General features: G+C 57.9%; 2 protein-coding genes across 8 annotated transcripts in view; both read left to right on the top strand.

Annotated features, from left to right (window-relative positions):
- The window catches only part of RNF213 (ring finger protein 213), a 47,336-nt gene extending 45,398 nt beyond the window's left edge, over positions 1 to 1,938 (top strand). For all 5 annotated transcript variants that reach the window (XM_065035133.1, XM_065035136.1, XM_065035131.1 and 2 more), the window contains exons 64-67: positions 196 to 393; positions 635 to 724; positions 828 to 1,006; positions 1,292 to 1,938. In XM_065035133.1, coding sequence (XP_064891205.1) covers positions 196 to 393; positions 635 to 724; positions 828 to 1,006; positions 1,292 to 1,445 — 621 coding nt within the window. In that variant the 3' untranslated portion in view covers positions 1,446 to 1,938. The remainder of the gene's footprint in view (positions 1 to 195; positions 394 to 634; positions 725 to 827; positions 1,007 to 1,291) is intronic.
- A 41-nt stretch (positions 1,939 to 1,979) lies between these two features.
- On the top strand, positions 1,980 to 10,531 carry ENDOV (endonuclease V). 3 transcript variants are annotated; one of them, XM_065035154.1, is made up of 9 exons: positions 1,980 to 2,095; positions 2,392 to 2,563; positions 3,444 to 3,578; positions 3,968 to 4,007; positions 4,110 to 4,222; positions 4,332 to 4,400; positions 4,641 to 4,769; positions 9,498 to 9,574; positions 10,275 to 10,531. In XM_065035154.1, the coding sequence occupies exons 1-9, from the start codon at positions 2,052 to 2,054 to the stop codon at positions 10,303 to 10,305; spliced, it is 810 nt and encodes a 269-aa protein (XP_064891226.1). In that variant the 5' UTR covers positions 1,980 to 2,051; the 3' UTR covers positions 10,306 to 10,531. The 3 variants fall into 3 exon arrangements, with proteins under 3 accessions (XP_064891226.1, XP_064891227.1, XP_064891228.1); XM_065035155.1 differs by having other exon boundaries at positions 9,848 to 10,531; XM_065035156.1 differs by lacking the exon at positions 3,444 to 3,578.
- The last annotated feature ends 1,922 nt before the right edge of the window (positions 10,532 to 12,453 follow it).

Below are 12,453 nucleotides of genomic sequence, written 5' to 3'. Positions count from 1 at the left end.
TCTCTGGGCATGCCTTGAACGTGTGCAGACTGGCCTTCTGTCGGTCAGCATTTACGAAGGCGAGGAATGCAGCCAAGCTTTTTCTGTTTCCTAAACCTGGGCCTCTGCTATCTCCCATGGCTTTAGCAGCTGCAGCAGCCGTAAGGAATAGCCCTAAACTAATATTAGCAATTGCTTGGACTTCCTGGTTTTCAGAGTGCTCTCCCCACTTCTGTGATGAACACGATCAGTGGGGAACTGCAGTCTTACAGCGACGTGTGCGACGCTCTGTCTGTCACCGAGATTACCCTGGGATTCCTGGCCATGGCTGGCGAGAATGCCGAAATGCCTCTGACAGACTACATTGAAAACGTTCTGCAGATGGGCGATCAGACGAACCCTCACGTGCTGCAGGTGAGTCCTGAGAGCAGAGCTCTTATTCTGCAGGATAAAACCTGCACTGGTTTTTACTAAATCCAGCCACTCTGGTGTCCTTTTTGTGAACCAAAGAAATGGAGTATTGAAGGCAAAACGGGGAGGACGGGGAGAGAAGCCTTGGGCTTCTACACCAGCGTTGAAAGGGCTCAATGAACTCCCTGTGGAACAATGTGTGGACAGGTTCCCAAACCCATCCCTCCCTGTGTGTTCCCTTCAGGCCCTCAGACGATGCCACCTGAAGCACAACATCGCCCTGTGGCAGCTTCTCTCAACCCGCAAATCTGAGCAGCTTCTGTGCCTCAGAAGGGTAAGGAACCGAGGACTCCAGTGCCTGCTGGGCTGTTCCCTCTTCTCGAAATGAAGTTGCTCAAATGTGTGTGCTTGTTTTTCCCCCCTCACTGCATTTTCAGGATCCTTTTGCAGACATCAGTGCAGACTACAAAGCTGAGCTCAGTCCCAAGGTCGCCAGGCTCCTCAACACCTTCCTTGTGCACTCAAGGCTGGAAACCTTCCTGCAGGAGCTCCATGAGATGATTGTCCTGAAGCTGCGGCGTGTCCGAGCCGTGGATGAATTCAAACCCACGTGGAGGTAACGGTTACGCACTCAAACCAGCCCCCAGCTCCTGTGAACTCGAGCTTCCCCGCCCCGAAAATCCACGAGCACTAACCACGAGCACACTCAGCTTTCCACGTGTGCAGCAACCTCCTGGCTCTGGGTTCCTCACCTTCTCTATAAATCTGGCTCTTTAATGCAAATGCACATATTGAAACTCTGTGTAATTACTGGTGCATTGCTGCCACACGCAATACCCCGTGCTGGTTGTAGTTTGCTGCACACCCCCTATTGATCCCCCTCTTGCTCTTTGTTTTGCAGCCTGAAGGAAACGCTCATTCCCGACCTGGATGCAAAAGACTCTGAGTTAGCGCCGGAGCTGCAGGAGCTGTTCCCGGAGGAGATTCGTCTCTCTCACGCTGCTGCCACCTGGAAAGCGGCCGCTCTCTTCAAACGGGAGCGCAGGGACAGTTAGCGCCGCTCTAGGGACAGCGTTCTCGTGTTCCTCACCCCCAGGGACAGCAAGTGCCACAAACACAGGGCCCAGTGACCTTCTGAAAGCTCAGGGTTGTGTTTTTCTGAGTGGGGTGGTGGTGGTTTGGGTGGTTTTTTTGTTTGGGTTTTTTAGTACATTTGTAAGTTATGATGCAAACATGAGATGCTCTCATGTATCGCGAAGATGGTGGAGAAACAGGGGCAGCTGTCAGCTGGCTTCTGAAACAAAACTAACCCTGAACCCTCCCGTCAGCCCCTCAAAATGAAGGATTTTTATAAAAAAGCATCATTCCTGGGTGCAGGGGAAGGTCGGGTTGGGGGTTTTTTCTGGACCCGCTTCTCTTGACAGTCACTGTCCCTTGGTGCTCCGGTACTGCTGCATCGACCCCCGCCCCCCTCAACCCGGTTTGCGGCAGAGCCGCCGCCGCTCCCCGGGCCGGCCCCGTTCTGCAATAAAGTCCTTTCTGCTGCTCGTTCCGCTGCCCGTTCCGCTGCCCGTTCTGCCGCTCCCGCCCCGCGCCGGAACGGCCGCGCCGCCGCGCGCTCCCGGGGGGCACCGCACCCGCACGCGCTTCCGCCGCGCGCCATGGCGGAGCCGCCGCCAGACGCCACGCGCCGCCGCTGGGCACGGTAACGGGCGGGTGCGCGTGCGCGGGGCGGTGGCCATGGCAACCGCGCGTGGGGGGTGGGCGCCATGGTAACCGCGCGCGGCGACGGGGCTGGGCCCGGCGGGGCTCCCCCCGCGCTCCCCCGGTACCGGGCCGGCCGGGCCCGGCCCCGCCACCCCCGGCCGTCGGGAGGTCGAGCACGGCGGGAGGGAGCCGCGTCCCCGGGAGGGCTCCCGTTCCCTGGCGGGGGTCCGGGGCACCGCCCGGCCCGGCGGCGGTTGGGTCGGTTGGGGCGCCGCTGAGCCCGCGCTGCCGCAGGGAGCAGGCCCGGCTGCGGGCCGCCGTGCTGGCCCAGGACACCGAGCCGTGGCAGGAGGAGCCGAGCCTGGCGGGGCTGCGGAGAGTGGGAGGCGTGGACTTGTCCTACCCCAAGGGAGACGAGACCCGCGCCTGCGCCTCCCTGGTCGTGCTCAGCTTCCCGGAGCTGCAGGTACCGGCGGGGACGGGAGCGGGGACAGAGGGTGCGGAGGAGACGGTCGCCTTGCCAATAGACCAGTCCCGGGCAGGACCTCTCAGCAAAACGCTCGGCAAAATTTTATTAACGGTTTTGCAAGAACGGGTGTCGTGCCTAAAGGTCGGCACACGGAATAGGGCAAAAAGTCCCCGCTTATATCCCCCCGAATCCCGGCCACAAGTTCCGTCCCTGTTCCCCGCGGCCGGTGCTGCGGGGTTTACAGACCACCCGACCCTACCTCAGTTTACCCGTCTCGTTCATCTGATTCTAACATCCCCTTCCCCTTATCACTTTGTTTAAAATGCGGATTCCTGGCTCTGTGGCTGCCCTTCCCCCTACCGTAACTTTTTAAACTTAAATACAGTAACCAGTATGCATTCCAGGATTAGTTTAAAGAGGCTTTGTTTCACATTAAGGAGAAACTAAGTTTGATGCCGGCCGTTGGGATTTTTGTGAGCTGGGTTTCCAGTCCTGCCCTGGTTCCTGACTCACCCTGCACGGATGGTTCTTGTCTTGCTCTTTCGGGCTGTCCCCCCGCAGACAGAGCCCCTTTGATAAGGCCTGAGCGGGTGAACTCGGCAGCCCCGCCGTGCGCTTGAACAGCCGCCCTCGCTCCGGGACTTCGCTCCCTGCAGGGAATGGCAGGCGGTGTCCAGCCTCCCGTCCGCAGTCCCTTACCCGCCCCTGCTCTGAGTGACAGAACGACACGACCCAGTGGCCTTGGCTTTGTGGAAGAGATCCAGAAGCAGAGTGTTCTAAAAAAGATGAGACAAGGGGACACAAACCAGAGGAGATGCCTCTGAAACACGAACCGAGCAGCTGAGTCCGGAGGTCGCTGTGTGTCCCGCTCTGGCAGGTGCTGTACGAGGATTGCCGGATGGTGGCCGTGAGCACCCCGTACGTGGCTGGATTCTTGGCGTTCCGAGAGGTCCCTGTGCTGGTGGAAGCCGTCCGGCGGCTGCAGCAGGAGGAGCCCGCGCTCCAGCCCCAGGTGGGCTGTGTTTGTGTCCGAGTTGGGATGTGCCGCTGAAGGGCGTTCCGGGCTGGCTCCCCGGCAGGGTGGAAGGGGCAGCACTGGGGTTGCGCTGGAGCATCTTTGCCTTTCCCCGGGGACTGGGGTGCTGAGGCAGGACGGCCAGGCCTGTCCTGGCAGCGGGAGCCCCGTTGTGCAGCGCGGGTCAGAGCGCTGCCAGCCGAGCTCCTGCTGCGGGACACTGCTCCACAGAGCTGTGCGTACACAGCGCTGCAGGAAGACGCCTGTAGGCAGAAGGAAAAGGGCTGAGACAGACTTCTCCCCCCTCACATGGCCAGCGTCGTTATTTCCTTATTGGAGTGGCTCTCAGTGCATAGGAAATAACATTTCTTGTTTGGGTTTTTCAGGTACTTCTTGTAGATGGGAATGGCCTGCTCCATCCCAGAGGTAGGACGTCACTGGAGCGCCCTGCTCTCCAGGGTCCCCCTGCTGCCATGTGAAATTCCCGTTCTCCGGTGTCCTGCAGTGACAGTGACTCGTTGTTGGCAGGATTTGGTGTGGCCTGTCACCTCGGAGTCCTGACGGGTCTGCCGTGCATCGGCGTGGCCAAGAACCTGCTACAGGTAGATGGCTTGGTCAAGGATGAGCTGCACAGAGAGCAGGTGAGGCCAGCCTGTGAATTTATTCCTGTTCTTTAATATCCCAAGAGAAATGAGGCAGCAGTACACAAGTACTTTCTAACTAACTGCCCTTGTGTGTGTTCATCCCTAGATTCGTTCCCTGCGGAGGGAGGGAGATACGTTCCCGCTGACAGGCTCTTCGGGGAGCGTCCTGGGCATGGTAAGTTTGGGAGTTTTCTGTTCTCTTGGCCATCATGTCTTCCAGCTTTGTGTAGTGGGAGCGCGGGAGGATGTTGTCTCTGGAGTGGGACTGGCTCAGTGATGCTGCTTCAGGAAGGCTGAGAGTTACCGCATACAGAGCCACCGTCCCAGCTTCTGAAGGCAACCGGCTAGCTTATAATTCACCTAGCTTATAATACACCTCTTAAGTATTTAATCTTTCTTGTTCCTGAACGCCCAGGTCCTGCGCAGCTCCAAGAACAGCTCTAGGCCGCTTTATATCTCCGTGGGTCACAAGGTGTGCCTGGAGACAGCCGTGCGCGTGGTCAGGTCCTGCTGCAGGTACCGCATCCCGGAGCCCATCCGACAGGTACGACAGCAGAGGAGCCGGGGGAGGCCGGCGGTGCAGGGCTGCAGGTGCCAAGCCTATGGCGATGTTTCACGTGCAGTTTGTGGCTCATCTGCAGCTGGCAGTTGCACAGCTGGCACCCTTCCTGCCGCTTGTTCTCCTCAGCCTGTTGCGGTGGTGCTTACATGGTAGTTACCTGGTTCTGCCTTCTTCTGCGCTTGTTCCTGTGGCGCAGTGCCTGGGAGCACACACGGCCCGAACTGCAGCCCCAGCCTGGCCGATTCCTCGCTTCCTCCCTGCAGTCAGCTCCTGTGATGCCGATGTTGCCCCACAGGAGCTGGCAGCGCAGTTTTGCTGGGCGCTGGGGGCCTGGCCCCCGCTGCGGTGCTGCTCCCCTGGGCTCTCCCGCTGCTGCGCTCCGCAAGGCGCTGCGGGCTCGGCGCCGCAGCCAGTAGGTGACAGCACCAGATCACCCTCAGTGAGCACCAGCTGCCACCAAAGGCTCAGCTTCAGCCTAACTAAATCACAGCAGCGCTTGAGGAAGGGATCTGGAGGAGGGTAGGGCATAAAGCCTCTGGGACTCGTAGCCTGGCAAGTGGGTGACCCTGCTGCTGGTGGCTCGGGCAGGGCAATCGTTGGCCGGCCGGGGAGCAGGGCCCGCTCGGATGTCCCTCTTTGTGCCGCTGCCCTGGAACACGCCGTTCGCGTTGCTGCATCTCTGTCCCTGGGGGCGTCTGGCCACCTTTGCTCCGCGGCTCCTCGGAGCAGCCTGAGGTGCTCCTGCTGGGGCTGTTCCGCAGTCTCTGCGCACAGGAGCAGCTCGTTGGTGCTGCAGCGTTTGCTGAAAACAAAGTCTCAAGTCTGTGGTTATAAACCAGACAAAAATCTTAACACCTTAGAGCAAAACAAACCTTGAAGTGTCCACAGCAGAGCTGGCGTTTCTGATCTCAAAGCACTACCTGCCAGATGGGAGTAGGCTGATAGATATTCTTAGGTAATCTCTTCAGCCAGGGACAGATGCCTCCGCAGAGCTCTGAGCTCTGCAGTTTGGCGCGTTCAGAGCAAAGCAGAAAAGCAATCCCTCTGGAAACAAAAAGGTGTCTTGGAGCTTTTCATCACCCTCATTTCATTTCCAACTATCTCCAGTATTTTTCTGTGTTCTGAGACTCTGCCAGTTCTCTATCTACCACCTTTATTTAAAGCTATGGAGTGAATTGCTGTCACTTTTCTTACAGAGATTAAAAATCCAAAAGGGAGTGTGTTTACTGCAGGGGTGGACGGGTGGCAGGAGATAAGGACACTTCAGCCTTTCCTTGGGACTCCTCCCTGCCACAGTCCCTGTGCGTGGTGACTGTCGCAGGTTTGGAAGCCTCAGCTCTTGAGCACCTAAAGCTGGAGTTAGGAAGTAGGAGGCTGTGGAGAATCCTGCCATGAGTAACTGACTTGGCTTTTTTGCTGTGGGGTGTGAGCAGAACAAGCTTGCAGACCCAACAGGTGATGTGCCTGTGGCTTTCCCCGTGCGGTGACGGACTGCTGGGTGGGTGGCTGTGAGCTGGAGCTCGGGCAGCCTGGGAGCAGGACGCTGGGAGCAGCTGCTGTCCCTGCTCCGGGCTGTTGGTGGCCGGCGTAAGGCAGCGCTACGCTGCAGCGTGTCGTGCCGCGCAGCTGCTGCAGGACCCTACGCCTCGTCCTGTCCCAGCGGCACGGCTGGCCGGTCTCCTGGGGGCGTGTGGTGCTCCCGGGCAGCACGCAGAAACGCCGTGGTTTGTGTGACCACAATGTGGTCACGCTGCTGAAGGAACTGTGGCTGTGCCACAGGCGAGAGAAATGATCTTTTGGAGAAAGCAGGAGGAGTTCTTTACCACCTACAGTCACTATTTACATCTCACTCAGTCCTTATTCCACATGTAAATGCAAGGTGGAGATGGGAGAATTTCGCCTGTGCCCAGCCAGTTAGTGAGATTTTGAGGTCATTTGGAGGTAGGCAGGAGCTGTCATCGCAGAACGATACGCAAAGCGTTGCAGGTGAGTGGCGCTGGAGCGGCCCCAGGCCCTCCCGAGAGCAGCTGCCCTTGCCCACCTCTGGCACAGCTCAGAACCGCTCTCCAGCGCTCTCCCGCTCAGAGCCAGGATCCCCATGCACAGCAGCTTTTCACACGCTCCAGCCGACAAGGACCGTGCTGGAGCGGGTTCCTCTGCTCCAGCGCCGTGGTTCCCGCTGGCTGCACAGCAGCTCCGGCTCCAGCGGCACCATGCGCCGCTGTCCCTGCTGCCTCGGGACAGCCTGGTGCTGCTCCAGCCCACCGGAAGGACGCAAATAGGCCTGTGCAGGGCTGTGAATTTCTGCGGGTGAAATATTAAATGCCTGCTCTTAGAACAGGGCTGAGCCACCGTCCCTCTCCTCCGCGGGACCAGCTCCTGCTGCTCCTGCTGCTCCTGAAGCTGCGACTCCCTCCAGGTGCACATCCAACCCGCTGTGTGCACAGGGCTCGCCACCGCCCCTCGGAAAACAGGCAAAGCAACAATTCCAGACCATAATGCCAGCACTAGTCCCCTCTGAAAATAGAAACAATCTGTGCGGATTATTACAGGACAGTTATCCATCTTATTGATTAGCCTCTCGGTTAATGCGCAGGGTTAAGCTGTATCTCAGCACTGTGTTAGGAGTGAGAACCGGCCAGTAACTTGCCACCTAATCAAACGTTAGCTTGTGTTAGCAGCAGAACCTGGTTAGGGTTTTTCTTCTCTAGGAAAATAGTTTGTAGAGGTAACTCTTGCTACCTTGGTCTCCCAGTAGGGACTCTATTGAACAACCTCCTTCCCTTGTTATAAAATACATCACGTAATCTCTTATCCTGAAGAGTGATCAAAGTTATTTGTCAGTTCAGTTATGAAACTGTCCAATTATAGAGAGAAGGGAAAAAAAATCTCCCAAACAAACCACCCTTATGTAACCATTTTTCATTGTGGAGCTTGCAGAATTACTCAGCGGCTGTGGAGCCCGGTTGCGGCGGCAGAGCCTCCAGCGCGGGGTCTGGGTGGTGGGAGCGTCTGGAGGGGCGGGAGAGACTGCAGAAGTAGAGCAGCGCTGAGCAGCAAACGCCTCAAGGACAGTCACCGGGGATGCGTTAACCCACTTTATTAACACCATCATCATACGCGGGGAAGGTTTTCCAGCTGAGAAGGTCACATACTGCTTTGTAAGTGGAGAGAGACGCTGCCTTTGAGGTGGGGCACAGCAGCTGTTCTAAATGTCACGGCATAGCGGTGTTTTTGAGAAAGGAAGCTTCTAAAAGAGAAAAAACTTGGAGAAAATGTAAAAATCAAGTGCCAGATCTCAAAGTTGTCCAAGAACCCAGGACCTGCTTGCTTGTGATAGCATCTGAGAGTCTTCTGCCCTGGACAGCTGAGCCATAACACTTCTGGGGTTCAAGAACACCCAGTAAGTGTCCAGCAACACTTTGGTAGCTCTTGGGGTGTCCGTCGGCGTTGTCCCTGCCCCTGTCCTGCAGTGCTGATAAGAGGCAGCGATCGGGTTTTGCTGGTGAGCTCCGGACGGCTCGTCACAGCGCGAGGGTCAGCGGGGAAGGGACGGGATGCTCACACGAGGATGGGTTTGATGAGCTTTGTGATGGCTCCAAGCTCAGTTTCAAATGAGGAGGGCAGTAAACTGTGAATGTGGTGGAGTCTCAACGTTACTCCTTTGGATTTTGGTGCTGGAGCCCAGAGCACGGACCCGCCTGGCGTGTGAGCCGCTCTGGTGCCTTCCCTGGCAGCTCGGCCTTCGGGCTCGGCAGCAGGACGGGGAGGGTGTGCCGGTGGCCTTGCAGCGCTGCTGGGAGGCGACGGAGCCAAGGACGCGCTCGTGCCCGGGCTCTGTTCAGCAATGTTTCACCGGCTTTAGCTGCGTGACTCCCGCGGGCCGTGGGGCGCGCAGGCAGGACGAGCCAGGCTCCTGCCTGGAGGAGGGGATGCAGCAGACGCGCGATGCTCCTCCATCTGGTGCTGCGTCACAGCTGCTGGAGCAGCGGAAGGAAGGGGATGGGTACGGAATGGGCAGTGCCAGCTCCTCTTCTCATCCCACGTCCTCCTGGGAGCTCGGCTGCTGGATCCCCACGTTCCCCGCTCTTCACAGCTCTCTCCGCCTTGTCCCCCTCAGTTTACAGTTCCCCGTGGAGGGCAGAGCCCCATTTCTCAGCTGGTTAGTGACCAGAAAAGCTCATCTTTTGGGAACATCACAGCGTCACAGCTGTAAAGACCAAGGGTGATCCTGTGGGCTGCAGTGCCCGTGGGAGTCCCTGTGCGCGTGGGCCCGGGACACGCTGCGGTCACCCGGCGCACACTGGAGGTTATTGCCGTGCAGTCCGTGGGTCAGTGAAGTGCTCCAGCAGTTCCCCACCTTTCGAGGGATGTGTGAGCCGCTGCGTGATGCTGGATTGCCTCGCAGTGCTGCAGAGATCTGCCTTCACAGCCGTGTGGTTATGGAGCTCCAACAATGTTCTGGGGGGCAGGGGACGTAGTGCTTTTGTGCACTGGTGCAGGCTGAGGATTGTGACAGCTCTGAGCAAAAGGGATGAAGAAAATGCCAAGAAAAGGAAGAGTGGGAAAGTCCTGGGCTGAAACACTCATTAGTTTGGGGCGTCTTAACCTGTGAGTGTTGTGCTGAAGCACAGGAGCTCCCCAGCACAAAGGGCAGGCGCCAACCAGGCTGATCAATCCATTTTCACTCCTTTTCCTCCTTAATTCCAGGCTGATATTAGATCGAGGGAGTATATTCGGAAGCAGCTGTGCTCACCGCTGGAGGCCGCATCTTCTGGGCCACAGAGGTAGGTGTGTGGGCAGCCCCAGCAGCTCCTCTCCAGAGGGGATCTGCTCATGTAATGATCTTCAGTAATGGCATTAAGGGGACAGGCGGGGTAACAAGGTGAGCTCAAGTGACACCAGGACATATGCTGCCTCCAGAAAGGGTGATTTCTGGTGATTGTAGCCACGCTCCCTCACACGTTTCCCCCGCGGAGCGCTGTCCTGGGCTGGGGAAGGTCGCTGGGGATTTGGTCCGTTTCCGGCACCTGCGCTAAGCAGAGCACCAACGCCCACAGGTGTGACACGGGGTGACCAGAAATACCCGCAGGGAGCCGGTGGCCGCCCCGGAACGCACAGGGAGGCTCAGGCTCCTGCTCTTACATAACGGCCAGCGCTGCTCTGCTCAGCTGCCCTGTGCTTCGAGCAGGGAAGGGGCTGTCTGTGCTCGGGCCAGGCGGGTGGCCCTGTGCACAGCCAGCCCGGTGTCCCCTCTGTGCTGCGTGCCCATCTCTGGCAGCTCTGACACCTCCTGCCGAGGCGGGTGCTGGAGCTCACGCAAACCGCCTGGTTTGGGGGCTGTGCAACAGAAAAACCACACTCATTCCAGTCACGACGTGGGTCTCAAAGTGTGTGTCTGTGCCCCTTATTCACCAAACGACAGTTATATTGACTTCTTGCTTTCTACTTTTTCCATCTGTGACCCTCCCTGGTTTTTGTTCCCAGCAGTGACAAGGAGGCGGAACCGGGTGATTAGTGTGACCCAGGAGCAGCTGCGGGCTCCTCCTCGGCGGTGCCGGGGAGCGGTGCCGGGGACGGTGCCCGGGGCGCGGGGCAGGCGGAGCGGCTGCTCCTCCGGGATAATGTTTAGTGTACTCTTTCTCAGGGTTGATTTTTAAGCATTGTAAAAATATTTTTTAAAATATTGTACAAATATTTTTAATTGTAAAAATATTACAAGTAAACTTGTAATTTTGTAAGAACTTCCTCGAGTACTCAAGCAATTGCGTGACATGATTTACAAAGAGCTGCTGGGGCACTTGCTGTAGCTACAGACAGAGTCCGGAGCTGGCCGGTGGCTCCCAGCACGCCTCTGTGGCACAGACCTCCCTTCTCCTCGGGTTTGGAAGAGCGTCCGCCCCGTGCTCACAGCCGGTTCTCTCACACGCGCTCTGCACGTCGCCGGGGAACAGAAATCCTCCGGCTGGTCTGCCAGACAGGCAGGGGACGCCGTGTTTCAGGTGGGCGTCTGACTCACGAGGGAGAGGATGGAGCCAGCAGTCTGCTGGGGGTTTGGGAAGAGCCTGGGAGGTCCGAGCTCCGGTACCTGAGCAGCTCCGTGTCTGCCTGGCGCCGGTGGCTGCGTGCGGGTCACAGTCTGTGCTGGGCTCGGTGGGAACGTGCTCTGCACGATGCTCAGTGTCCTGTCCCCTGTGCGGTGACTGCGGCCGGGGCTCACGGTGCACAGCAGCTCTTCTGATGTAAGATCACCTCAGGGGAAAGAATGTCCCGTCATGGAGAATGGAGAGGGAAGTCCTTCCTAATACACAAATCAGTCAGGGTGGCCAGATCCCAGGCTTGAGTTGTGCCATTGGAGCGCACGGGGAGCACTCGTGTCAGGTCGGGGGAAGCTCCGCGCCAGACACCTGGAGCAAGAGCCGTCAGTGACGCTTTGCTGGAAGAGCAGAGCACAGAACAGTTTCTGTCCCTGAATCAAGACAGCGGGTCTCATCTGATTTACAGGGCTCAAGCTTTTCCTCCAAAGGTGGGGGTTCCTAGCGGCATTCAGCAGGTTATTCCTGACTGTTCCCAGAGAACAGGAGCAGATTCCACAGACAGACTCTCATATGTTAATTTAAATAGACGTGGCTGTGTAAGATTCCAGCCTGAAGAGGAAAAAGGATGTTTTCCTGGGGTTGGAGAGAGGTGCTCAGGGCCAGGACTCCTGTGGTCTGTTTTAAATGCTGCCAAGAGAAAGCCATCGATTTTTGCTGATCACCTTGGTCTGGGCTTTGCTGGCCTGGGCTTTGCTGGCCTGGGAGCAGCTGCCTGTGCTGGGGCACAGGACCAGCCCCGGCCCATCCCAATCGCCCGTCACACCCTCCCGCTCTGAGTTACCCATGGGTGCTGCAGCAGCTCGTTTGCTCAGCTGGGGAGAGGAGGGTCTGCGGGGCAGCAGAGCAGCTCCTGCCCTGCCCTGCTGGAGAAGGGCTTTCCTCAGCACACGGGACTGCGGCTCCTGACCGGCTGCACAGGTGAGTGTCTGCGGTTTTAAGCTCTCCTGCCGTGTCAGTGATATTGTGCCCTGGCTGGCGTTGGTCCGTGAGCGGGCAGTGGAGGTTCTGCAGCGGGAGGTGAGCTGGGTGACACTGAGCCCGGTTTATCCCAAGGCTGTGAGGCTGTTGCTGCCCCGGGGCTCTTCCCGCTGGGCTCTGGTGTGTGTGGGGCCCGTGGGTGCCCTGCAAGAGCTGGGGCTGGGATGAGCCAGCTGGGCTGGTGAGCTTGGCTCAGTCACCTTTGCGGGTCGGGGGGCACGTGCCGCTGCGGGGGGACCCGCAGCCCCGGCGGAGCGGGGGGCTTCGCGCTCCTGGGGTTTGCTGGTTACCTGTGCTGTGCGTGGCCGAGACCTGGGGGTGGTTAAACAAACAGACTAATCGCTGTGTTTGGCGTCTACTTGTGGCTCTCTGAACACAATAAGGGATTAACTTGGTCTTTATCTAATTGGCTTATAAACTAGGGAAGAGAAAATCGCTTTGTAATGCATGAAACCTCCTCTTAATAGAAACTCGGAGAGGAGCCTGAGTGTCCTTCCTGAGTAAACTCATAACATCTCTTCCTTTTTAACTCTCTGTTTGCTGGAAATTAGCTTTTCCAGATGTTAAGTATTTATGGTCCTGTTTCCAAC

This window comes from Columba livia, chromosome 18 (genome assembly GCF_036013475.1).
Source record: "Columba livia isolate bColLiv1 breed racing homer chromosome 18, bColLiv1.pat.W.v2, whole genome shotgun sequence".
NCBI lineage: Eukaryota > Metazoa > Chordata > Aves > Columbiformes > Columbidae > Columba > Columba livia.
Note: the sequence above shows the minus strand (reverse complement) of the source record. Positions and strands in the feature narration are given on the sequence as shown.

What these genes read in the sequence shown, in the direction of transcription:
- ENDOV (XM_065035154.1), top strand. Translation starts at nt 2,052, where the DNA reads ATGGCGGAGCCGCCGCCAGACGCCACGCGCCGCCGCTGGGCACG. An exon ending in TCCCGGAGCCCATCCGACAG is followed by an intron (nt 4,770 to 9,497) that starts GTACGACAGCAG and finishes CCTTAATTCCAG; the next exon opens with GCTGATATTAGATCGAGGGA. An exon ending in GCATCTTCTGGGCCACAGAG is followed by an intron (nt 9,575 to 10,274) that starts GTAGGTGTGTGG and finishes TTTTGTTCCCAG; the next exon opens with CAGTGACAAGGAGGCGGAAC.